General features: G+C 33.7%; 1 protein-coding gene across 1 annotated transcript; it reads left to right on the top strand.

Annotated features, from left to right (window-relative positions):
• Window positions 1–6,337: 6,337 nt before the first annotated feature.
• LOC123907845 (UV-B-induced protein At3g17800, chloroplastic-like) lies at window positions 6,338–12,498 on the top strand. The gene is made up of 4 exons (XM_045958241.1): window positions 6,338–6,541; window positions 6,640–6,781; window positions 8,950–9,251; window positions 11,368–12,498. The coding sequence occupies exons 2-4, from the start codon at window positions 6,647–6,649 to the stop codon at window positions 12,176–12,178; spliced, it is 1,248 nt and encodes a 415-aa protein (XP_045814197.1). The 5' UTR covers window positions 6,338–6,541; window positions 6,640–6,646; the 3' UTR covers window positions 12,179–12,498.
• The last annotated feature ends 141 nt before the right edge of the window (window positions 12,499–12,639 follow it).

The following is a 12,639-nucleotide window of genomic DNA, read 5'->3' as shown; positions in this document are numbered from 1 at the left end:
TTCTGAGTTCGAAGAAAAATAATATCAGCATTGTTAGAGTGAACTATAACTTACGAACCAAAATAATTAAATTCTTAGCAATTGTTAAAATATTTACTATTTTCTTTATATTTTGATTCATATTTTTTTATTTAAGAAGTTGTGTTCCATGTTTGAACTAGTTCATGGCTGCATACTTGCAAATCAACTTTGCAGTCAAAAACGTTTTAACATATGTTGAACGCAAGCACAAATAGTTAATTATTTTATTTGTATAATAATAAAATAAAACAACTATCATTATTTTCATTATTATTAAATAATTTGTTCATGGCTTACAATGCAACTATCGGTCATTTTGGATGTCTTTTTATTGTTCACATAGGAAAACCACAAAATAGTAGTTTATGTGAGATCCACAAACTAAGAGGAATACTCCATTGAATATAGAATCATGGATATTCCACAAACCAATTGAAGATTATATGCTCATCTACATCATAATTTATTTTAAAGAATAAAGGAGCATCAAATTTATTTTAAAGTTTAGTACATATAATCTGTTAGGTATTGGGCCTTATGAGCATTAAGCCCAATACAAATATGTACTTTGGCCCATTAGCTTATATATGGTGCTTTGTCTATATAAGTAATGTGTGCTTGATCAATACAATTAGAGGATTACCATTTGATCACAACAAGTGGTATCAATCGCCCTTAATCCAGGGGCTGAGAGAGAATAGAGTTTGTTAAGTGTTTGTTGAGGCAGTTACACGGTTGCAACCACCGTAACTGTCACCGTCTTTGCTAGTTTCTTGACTATCCCACCGTACCTTGCGCCTCAAGCCATCTTCTTCCTCACATTGTTCAAACAATGGCTGATCAATCTGACTTTCTCAAGCCATCAATTCCAAAATTTGATGGATTTTATGATCATTGGGCAATGTTGATGGAGAATTTGCTCCGATCAAAGGAGTATTGGTCGTTGATTGAAGATGGAGTCACAGTTGCTCCACCTAATGCTACACCAGAGCAAATTCGATTAGCCAATGCAAGCAAGATCACTGATATGAAGGTAAAGAACTATTTGTTTCATTCCATTGATCGTGAGATTCTAGAGACGATTCTTTCGAAAGAAACCTCGAAATAAATCTGGGATTCAATGAGATTGAAGTACAAAGGCTCGAGCAAGGTAAAGCGCGCTCAACTTCAAGCTTCAAAGAGAGAATTTGAAGTTCTTGAAATGAGGGAAGATGAAACTGTGGCTGAATACTTTGCAAGAACTATGGCAATTGCAAACAAGATGACATCACAAGGTGAAAGAATGGAACAAGTGACAATTGTTGAGAAGATCTTGCGCTCAATGACAGAAAGATTCAACTATGTCACCTGCTCCATAGAGGAATCAAATGATGTAACCAACCTTTCCATTGATGCACTTCAGAGCAGTCTAATTGTTCACGAACAAAAGATGAAAAGCAAGCATACAAGTCATGAAGAACAAGCTCTCAAGGTTGCTAATGGAGGTAGAGGGAGAGGAAGGAGTTCATCTTCAAGGGGTCGTGGCAGAGGAAGAATCAACAAAGAAAGTGTTGAGTGCTATAAATGTCACAAGTTAGGCCACTACAAGAATGAATGTCCATCTTGGGAAGAATCTGCAAAGTATGCTGCATTTGATGATGAAGATGAAATGCTTCTCATGGCCAAAACCAACTATGAACAATTTGAAAATGAGAGATGGTTTCTAGACTCAGGTTGTAGCAACCATATGGTTGGGAACAAAAGCTGGTTATATGAATTTGATGAAAGCTACAGAGATACTGTAAAGCTTGGAGATGATTCAAGGATGAATGTCATGAGAAAAGGTAATGTCAAGCTAAACATCAATGGTAGAACTCATGTCATTACAGAAGTTTATTACATACCTGGTTTGAAGACAAATCTTTTGAGCATTGGACAAATACAGCAGAAGAATGTAACTATCATTTTCAAGAATGATACTTGCAAACTCTATCATGATGACAGAGGGCTGTTATTTGTCTCACACATGTCAGCCAATAGAATGTACACTTTGAATGCTGCAGTGATTACTCCCAAATGTCTTAAAGTTTCAAAAGAAAATTTGTCCCAGTTATGGCATGATAGATATGCTCATTTGAGCATCAAAGGCTTGAACATTTTGGCTAAGAAAGATATGGTAAAAGGCTTGCCATCACTAGATGAGGTGAATGAAAGGTGTGTAGATTGCTTGACTGGTAAGCAACACAGGGAAGCTATTCCTAAGCAGGCTGTATGGAGAGCTGGCAGGGTATTGGAGCTCATTCACTCAGATATATGTGGTCCCATCAACCCAACAAGCAATGGAGGCAACAGGCATTTCATTACCTTCACTGATGACTTCTCAAGGAAGACTTGGGTTTATTTTTTGAAAGAAAAGTCTAGTGCATTAGATACTTTCAAAAACTTTAAGGCATTAGTTGAAAATGAGTCAGGATGTACTATACAATGCTTAAGGACAGATAGAGGTGGTGAATTTCTCTCAAATGCTTTTAATGAATTTTGTAGCAATCAAGGCATTAAAAGACAGTTGACAACTGCATACACTCCACAGCAAAATGGAGTTTCTGAGAGAAAAAACAGGACAATAATGAATATGGTAAGGAGTATGCTGGCTGGGAGAAATGTACCAAAGATGTTTTGGCCTGAAGCTGTCAAATGGGCCACATATGTCATGAATAGAAGCCCTACATTGTCAGTCAAGGATGTCACTCCTGAGGAAGCTTGGAGTGGAAACAAACCCTCAGTACATCATTTTAGGGTCTTTGGCTGCTTGGCATTTGTTCATATACCAGATAGTCAAAGGACTAAATTGGATAACAAGAGTATAAGCTGCATACATCTTGGAATAAGTGATGAATCAAAAGGGTACAAACTGTATGATCCACTGAAAAAGAAAATCATAATCAGCAGAGATATGATCTTTGAAGAAAAGAAAGGGTGGGAATGGAACAAGCCTAGCAGAGAGAAGAATGGTGAGGTCACTAGTGATGATATAGAAGGTGAAACCAGTGAACCAATCACTGAGAATGAGATGGAACTTAATGTTGACAGTGATTCAGATATGAGTATAGCTACAAATCCAATTCAGACTCCAAATGAATCTGATGATGAGGTTGCTTTACCACCAAGAAACAGAAGACCACCAGCTAGTCACAGTGATTATGTATCAGGGAGTGAACTTGATGATGAAGATTTGCACAATCTAGCTATCTACTCTCAAGCTGATGATCCAAAGAACTATGCAGAAGCTGCAAAATTTGATGTGTGGAGAACTGCTATGGATCAGGAGATTGAAGCAATCAAGAACAATGATACTTGGGAGTTGACAACTCTACCAGATGGTTCCAATGCAATTGGAGTTAAATGGATCTATAAGACTAAGTACAATGAAAGGGGTGAGATTGAAAAGCATAAAGCTAGGCTGGTTGCTAAGGGCTATAGTCAGAAACTTGGTGTTGACTACAATGAAGTATTTGCTCCTGTGGCAAGATGGGATACAATCAGGTCTATATTGGCATTAGCAGCTAAAGAAAGGTGGAGTGTGTTCCAATTGGATGTAAAAAGTGCATTTTTACATGGTGAACTAGTTGAAGATATATATGTGGAACAACCTCTTGGATATCAGAAGAGTGGTAATAACAAAGTGTACAAGTTGAAAAAGGCCCTTTATGGATTGAAGCAGGCTCCCAGAGCATGGTACAGCAAGATTGAAAGTTATTTCAATTTTGAAAAGTTTGAAAAATGCTCTCATGAACACACATTGTTTGTGAAATATGGAAAAGATGGAAAGATATTAATTGTCAGCTTGTATGTTGATGATTTAATATGTACTGGTAATGATATGGATATGATTCATGAATTCAAAGAGTTTATGAAAAGAAAGTTTGCTATGACTGACTTAGGGAGGATGAAATATTTCCTTGGAGTTGAAGTCATTCAATCCAAAGCAGGAATTTTCATCAATCAAAACAAGTATGCAGCAGAGATTTTGAAAAGGTTTGGCATGGAAAACTGTAATGAGGTGTGTAGTCCAATAGTGCCAGGTTCTAAGCTTGTCAAAGATGAAAATGGAACAGCCACTGATGCAAGGGAATACAAGCAGATGGTTGGTTGCTTGATGTATTTGCTAGCTACTAGGCCAGACTTAGCCTACTCAGTGTGCTTGGTTGCCAGGTTTATGGACAGGCCAACTGAATTGCATGTCACTGCTATAAAGAGAATTTTGAGATACTTGAAGGGTACACTAGCTGATGGAATCATGTACAGCCACAACCTTAATGAGAATGAGCTAATAGGTTGGTCAGATTCAGACTATGCTGGTGATTTGGATGACAGAAAAAGTACTTCTGGTTATGTGTTTATGCTTGGAACAGGTGCTATATCTTGGTCTTCAAAGAAACAGCATATTGTAACCTTGTCTACTACTGAAGCTGAGTATGTTGCAGCTTCCTTGTGTGCTTGTCAGTGTATTTGGTTGAGAAATATTCTGAGTCATTTAGGAATTGGACAAGGCAAGACATCTTTGATCTACTGTGACAATAGTTCATCCATCAAATTATCAAAGAATCCTATAATGCATGGAAGATGTAAGCATATAGATGTGAGATTTCACTTCTTGAGAAATCTTGCTAAGGAAGGAATTGTGGAGCTTAAGCATTGTACAACTCAAGAGTAGCTAGCTGATTTGATGACTAAGCCATTAAAACTTGATACATTTCAGAAATTGAGAAGCAAATTGGGAATGATGGCTCTTCAGAAGGTGTGATAGTGTTGCTTGATAGGCTGTAGTTGAGGCCTGCAAGGCTTGCCTGGCTTGTCTGTCTGTGCCTGAGGCCTGCAAGATTGGCGTGCGCTCAACTAGCTTGCCTGGCTTGCCAATGAGCTTGACTGACTTGTGATGCTGCATTTTTGATCTGTTTTAGTTTGTAATGTTTGTTGATTCTAGTTTGTTTTTGCTTGTTTTGTTAATTGTATAGTCATACAATTAGGGGAGGATTATGTTAGGTATTGGGCCTTATGAGCATTAAGCCCAATACAAATATGTACTTTGGCCCATTAGCTTATATATGGTGTTTTGCCTATATAAGTAATGTGTGCTTGATCAATACAATTAGAGGATTACCATTTGATCACAACATAATCACTGTATATTTTTGGTCAATTTGCAACATCCACCAATTTTGCCAATCACCCGAACAATATAATATTTGTTGGAAATTATATTTAAAAAATGGGATGAAAATTTTGTTAATATGAATTTATAAGCTATATAAGTTGTAGATCATAAGCTCAAAAATTAACATTGTCAAATAGAGTTTAGCCTTATAAGTTTTTATCAATATAAACTTATAAGCTTTAAGTTATAGATCAAAAGCTAAAAAATAGGCATAATATAATTGAAGACTCTTAAAAATGGGATGATGGAAAAAACAAAATATGATTGTTATTTATTTACCGTATAAAATTTGTAAAAAAAATTTGACCGTATAAAATTGTGTAAAATACTATCATATTCCTTTTTCTCAAATTGAATTCATGGAAATTACTGAGGGATTAAGGGAGGAAAATATATCCCACTTTTTTTTCCTGTTCTTTTTTCCACTATTAGTATCAAGTTCACTTGACGACTTAATTTGGTTTGGAGTTACTTTTAACATTAAGTGGTTTTCAGCCCCTTTCAATCATAGTTGTGAAAGATTAAATCATAGTGATCACTATCAAGTTTAGCGTGAATCATTACTGAATAAATTATCGATCGGTAAATATACCCCCACTTTACCATTATATATCAAACTCAACACATATACCCCACTTTACCATTATCAAACCCAATACTCTGACTTCTTATATCGAACAATTAATGAAATAAATTAAGTTTATTTTATTAAAAAAATAAGAGAAAAAAGAATATATATTGATAATGTAAAATAATTTTACACGGTTAATTAATAATAACCATATGATCATGATATAAAAAAATAAATTGACAATTTTTTATTGGGCTCGTTTAGCCCAACTTTTTTTAGAGTTTATGCAAACAGCTTATGCAATTTTTACATATTATTATAAATTTGTCAAGGTAGTTTATGATAAAATAGCTTATAAAATTATAATTTTCACTAATGTAAACTTATAAAATAACATAAAATATAATTTATATTGCACAAGCTATTTACATAAGCTCTAAAAAAAGCTGGCCAAACGAGCCAATATGATTAAACTTTTGACTTTTGAGGTTAATATATTCTTTCAACCAAAAAAAGGTTAATATATTCCATTTACACCATGATGCGTCTCCATTGAACTTAAAAAAACAACTCAACAAAAAAGAAAAGAAAAGAAATTCACAAGTTCCGACCATTATTTTGGATTTCATTCATTCATTCAATTGACTGTTACTCTGTAACACCATCTCCTCTCTCTTTCTCTCTCTAAAATTCGCACCTCTTTCTCTCTCTAGGGTTTCATCATCCATATATTATCTCTCTCCTATTTCTCCAAGGTATGCATGCTTCAAAATCTTCATTTTCATAATTCATCATTTTCGTGCATTTCTTCCTTTTTTTCTTCGTTAATTCAACTCTCATTACTTTATCACAGTTCAGAAATGGAAGCCACACGAACCGCGTTAAACTTAACGGCAACTGTTCTTCCATCATCTTCCCGTTTGTCTAAGCCGTCAATGTTCGCCGGTAGATCCACCGTTGCACTTCTCCGTTCCGATTTACCGTTCTCCTGTAAGGTATTGAATCATATCACTGCTTCAATCAATTATTTATTTATTTATTTATTTATTTCTATTTTGTTTTTTAGAATTTGATTTTGATTTATGATTCTGTGATTGCATGTTCTGTTTGTTGTGGTTTATGAAATTAGGGATTTTGATGAATTGCAGTTGTTTTCATGTTGGAGTCACTTTGGATATACTTCTGAGAAAAGTAAATGAGTGAACACCCAATTTGGTTCCTAAATTTATCAAAATGGTCTCTGAAATTATAAAACTTCAATCAAATTTGTCTCTCTGTTGATATTTGTAGCGATTATAACGATATAATATTAACAACATGGAATTGATATTACACTTGATTGAAAGGCAAACGAGCAACAAGCTGCATCACTATTGAATTCCAAATGTCGGGGACTTGGGAGTTTGGAGTGGAGGAAAAGTGAGAGAAAGCTGAATCCTCAATCTCAAATTCCCAAATTCTTATCAATTGTTTTCATGATTATTTATACTCGATAAAAGCTCGGTTTTGTTAAACCAATCCTCAATCTCAAATTCCCAAATTCACAAACGATTTATTATTAAATAAAAAAACCTAAATTGACAGATTCTCAAATACCAAAAGATTCCACAATATTTGCATTCTTATTTTCAAGATTGTTTTTGAAAAGAAAAGTTGAAAAATGACCGACTTTTAAGATACTAACATGTCACATTGGGTTTTTTTTTACCAAAGATTGAGTTTATATTATAGTTATTTTTTCCAAGTTGCTCATTGCTAATTGTTATACAAGATTTTTTCTATCGGTGCATAAATCTACAGGGAGTATGGATGAATCTAGAAACGAGACAAGAAGATTGAATATGAAAAGGAATAGAATGGTTATAGTCACAATTGAATTTAACGGACGTTAGAGGGAGGTTAGAGGGAGGGTTAGACGGAGGGGGTAAATAATCTTATTTATTATAAAAACAAGGGAGGCTATGCACAAAAAATAGATCTATATATATACATTTTTTTATTCATTTATATATTTATATAATTAAGTATATGCAGGAACAATATAGATGTACTAAACTCATATTCATATCGGCCAGTTCCTTATTCGGGAGTTGACTCAAAAGGTGCCCTTTTAACTCAGCGGTAGAGTAACGCCATGGTAAGGCGTAAGTCATCGGTTTGTTCATTTAATAAGTAGAGGGGGTGTGAGTGATATTTAAACATACTTCAAGGGAGGTGAGTGTAATTTCCCCTTTTTCTTATTACTTTCCTTTTTTCCGAAAACCTTGCCCTCATAAACTCCCAAACGTAGCCTAAGTAAATAATGTCAGTAATGTCAATAATGCATTTGATAACAGATCTCGACAAATGAATGAATCTGATTAACATTTCGCAATTCTTGGAATATTGATAATGTGGGGGATTAAGTTGATACATGCAATTTGAGGGACCAAATTGGATATTTTTACTCTAAATAAATAAATTGAGATAATCCTACAATGCTTACAAGTCTTCCAATTAATAGAGTTTTTCATAAGTTGAGATGAACATTTGTATCTCACATTGTTTGACACCCTTTGATCTAACTTAGCCACCTATGAACTTGTATGGGATATTTTATTGGTTAAGAATCAAATACTTTTCTCAACCCAGATGCTTCTATTAGTCCCAAACTAATCCAAACTAGGCTTTACTGATGATGTGTTGGATGAAGTTGAGCTTGAAATTTGATTCGAAGCCCATGCTACTTGTTAGTGTCAGCTGCAATTTGCTTGATCGTATTGTTCTGAAGAATGGGATATGAGAACAGAAAGTATAAGTGATCTTATAATTTTATTTGGAAGTATACTATTTTTGGTTAATATGCTATCTAATAACTCATTTTAACGTGTTTCTATAATACTTTGTTTTTATGGTGCAGCTCTGTTTTATTTTTTTATATAAAAATTATTTTTGGTGTTTTATTTGAATCTTCTGTAAAGATGATTTGTGATACTTTTGTTTACTTGTGAACATTTGATTATTGACACCAGTTGTTTATTGCATTTTTATTTGAATGGAGATATTGGCCCGACAAACAGCCATGGTTTTTGTTGTGCTTTCAGTGTATTAGCTTATTTTATTGTAATATATGAGATTTGTTGGAAACTTTGTATACTTGCTGACTGTTTTTGGTGGTTGGTAGGTGCACTCTTCTGTACCTATCCCCAAGCAAGGCCATGGGAGGAAACTTTCTGTTGGAAGTAGAAGGGGCTTTGTAGTTAGAGCTGCATCATCGTCTGCAGAGTCATCTGGATCACGTTCTAATATTGCCCCACTAAAGCTTGAGTCTCCGGTCGGGCAGTTTCTCTCTCAGATATTAGTAAGTCACCCACATCTCATGTCTGCTGCAGTAGAGCGGCAGCTAGAGCAATTCCAAACTGATCGTGATGGTGATGAACACAAGGAAAAACCTTCTGCTTCAGGAACTGACTTAGTTTTGTACAGGTTTGGTCTATACTTGATAATATCTGATATTTTGCTTTATCACCATATACATTCATAAATATGGAAAAAGTTAGTTTCTTTCTTATTAGTAAAACTTAAATAAAATGTCTTCAATTGATCCCATAATTGATAGATGCCACATTTTACTCGAAGTATATTTACTTGGGCTTGTTGACTTCTGTCACTGTCAATAGTTTATGGTTAGGAGTTTGAATGTGGAATCTTGGCTATTAGTATGCCTATCAGTGATTCAGTGGCAATTGATATTTGTGCCTTAATTTTTTATGCCACATCAAATCCTTCGCTGTAAAATATGATCAGCACTATTATTTTATCATGGCATCTAGTTTGCATGTGAGGTTTAATTATTTAGTACATTTTTGTCAATATTTCATGTTGCTTTTGCATACATTTAATTAGAGCTATACATCCACAGAGTGGATTGTGAATTTGAAATGTAAATGAAAATAATGCCCAATGAAAATAAAACCTCCAAACTGATTTTAATGACTGACAGTGTTTAAAGTTATGCAATATGTATACTATAAGGAACTTCAAAAAATCATACTAAAAGAATTACATGATAAGGAAATGTGAAGTCCTCATGCTCTCCATGCACTCATGCCACCTCATCATCCTTTCGTTTCCTTTCCCTCTTCCTTTCCACACCTTAGTCTTGCGCCAAAGTCAAGGCCTACTTTCACATTCAAGTCTCTATCAATTTTTTACAAAGTAAAAGTCGTGGAATTCATTAGATGAATAATCTATTACTAATATATTAAAATCGATTACCACCAAATTTACTAATTTATCCTTATCACTTTTAACCATGTTGCAAGTTTTATATCCTTTATTGTAATTTTACTAAAAAATATAAAAATATATATATAGAAAGAATATAAGTTAAATACAAAAAAAATGATATGCTTAAAAATAAAAACAAAACAGATTATAGATTGGAACAAAATAGAACGATCTATACTCATAAAAATAGCAACAAAATAGATTAATACCATAAACTCAATAATCTATTAAAAGAAAAAGAGAATAAAATAGTCAGTAAAAAAAATTATAGAAAAAATAAGATGAATATGCATAAAATTAGGAATATAGAAATAGAAACATAAACAATTTTTTTCATAAAAAAATACTATTAACTATTAATAATAATACAATAAAGTTAATTACTAACAAATTTACTAACTTATCCTAAATATTCCTAATCAAATTTCTAATTTTTTATTTTATTAGAAAATATATACGGGACTATTATTTCTGAGGGATAAATAAAAAATTGGATAATTTATCACCGATAATTATAATCAAATTTTTTTTTTTTGGTTTACAATGAGCTGGGGATCGAAACCCAGGACCTATAGCGTACTACCCAAACCCCTCACCACTAGACCAAACCTAGTGGCTTATAATCAAATTTATTCATTTAATAAGTTTTACAAAAAATAGCACAATAGTTTCACTTATATTTTAACAATATTATATAACAAATCGCACAGGTCTTTAAACTAGTATATCAATGTAGATGGATAGACTGAAAAGTTCGCATCAGTTTGTTTTACTTAATGACGATTTAAGACTTACGTGTCACATCCTTGCTTTTATTTATAAAATACAGGTTTTCAGTGATTTTTTTTGAAACGTACAGGTTTGAAGTGTTATATTGTCTCCTATATAAACTTTGCATTTCATGTACATACTACATTTCATATCTCATCAAATTGTTTTAATTAACCATTTGGTGGAGAAATACCTCTTGTTTCTGGTCTCGTGAAATGCACATTAAGTCAGTAGTCAGTGAATTTAAGTCTCTTTATGAAGTGCTGAATTTACTTGTGAAATAGATCTGCTATATTTCATTGATGTATATATAGATTCAACTGTATTTAGTTTGAATTTATACAAAAAAAGATAGTACTAAACATATTAGTATTGATGAATGATTTTTATCTCACAAGATGAGAATATTCATAATGGTTTTTGTTTCTAGCTGTTTTCTATTGGAATGTTTTTTAACTGTTACAAAGTACTGAGGTATGTTTTATTAAAAATGGAGAAAAATGGCGTACTGATCATTTAGCTGGGTTTCAAAATTTTACAGAAGAATTGCTGAGGTTAAGGCTAAAGAGAGGAGAAAAGCTATAGAAGACATATTGTACACATTAGTAGTGCAGAAATTTATGGATGCTGATATTTCTTTAATACCCTCCATAACGACTCATCCGTCAGGTCAAGTTGATTCATGGCCAAGCGAAGATGAAAAACTTGAGAAGATTCATTCGCCTGAAGCCTATGAGATGATCCAAAGCCACCTGGCTCTCCTTCTCGGTAACCGATCAGGGGATTCAACATCTGTAGCTCAGATCAGCAAACTCAGGGTAGGACAGGTCTATGCAGCATCAGTAATGTATGGATACTTTCTTAAACGTGTTGTCCAAAGGTTCCAGCTGGAGAAGACGATAAAAATTCTACCTGATGAAAATACCATTAGCCGAACTGTGGAAAATGAATCAAGAATGGCCGGTGTTGAGGTTCCGTCTCAAGTTATGTCCCACCCTGAAGTCCCTGCTTGGCTTGACAGTGGAATCCGTTCGGGTGCATTTGGTCACGAGATAACAGTGTCTAGGTTGCGCTCCTATATGATGTCGTTTGACGTCGAGACATTACAGAGATATGCAACAATTAGATCTAAAGAGGCCATCGGCATCATTGAGAATCACACAGAAGCATTGTTTGGTAGACCAGAAATTGTTATAACACCAGAGGGGAAAGTCAATTCTTCAAAAGATGAAATCATCAAAATTAGCATTGGTGGTTTGAAAAGACTTGTTTTAGAAGCTGTTACTTTTGGTTCTTTTCTTTGGGATGTGGAGAGCTATGTTGACTCAAGGTACCATTTTTTCCTAAAATGAGTTCTAATCATTCCATGCAACATTTCAAGGGTACTGAGTTCTGACCAATTCGTTTGAAGTCCAAATACTTTCACTGATTGGTGTTGTATATAGGTGATTTGGCTTTCACCGAGAATGAAAAGTTGTTTACAAAGTCAGATATTTGCTTATTTATTTGTTTAGATTTTGTTATTCACATCAAATCCTTACAAACAAATTGATTGCTCTCTGTCACTGGTTAATGCTGTAATTCATTGCATTCACTCTTAGTTTCTTTTATTTGATGCATTTGAAATAATGTACAGAAATTGGTTATAACTTATAAATTTGTGTCACACTAACCGATGAAATAGCATAAATTGAGGAAGTCATGTGAATATTTGTTGCCTTAACAAGTTAGTAATATATCTTTTCCTTTTGTAACAAATAAAAAAGGTAAAATATCTCTTATTGTCTAAATATATATTAATAGATATTTCTTG

The sequence above is a fragment of the Trifolium pratense genome, linkage group LG2 (genome assembly GCF_020283565.1).
Source record: "Trifolium pratense cultivar HEN17-A07 linkage group LG2, ARS_RC_1.1, whole genome shotgun sequence".
Classification (NCBI taxonomy): Eukaryota; Viridiplantae; Streptophyta; class Magnoliopsida; order Fabales; family Fabaceae; genus Trifolium; species Trifolium pratense.
This window is presented reverse-complemented; position numbering and strand designations above follow the sequence as displayed.

Excerpts from the sequence above, each read along its gene's own strand:
- LOC123907845 (XM_045958241.1), top strand. The coding sequence starts at position 6,647 with ATGGAAGCCACACGAACCGCGTTAAACTTAACGGCAACTGTTCTTCCA. Across the intron at positions 6,782-8,949 it reads ATTTACCGTTCTCCTGTAAG|GTGCACTCTTCTGTACCTAT; the intron begins GTATTGAATCAT and ends GGTGGTTGGTAG. Across the intron at positions 9,252-11,367 it reads ACTGACTTAGTTTTGTACAG|AAGAATTGCTGAGGTTAAGG; the intron begins GTTTGGTCTATA and ends AAAATTTTACAG.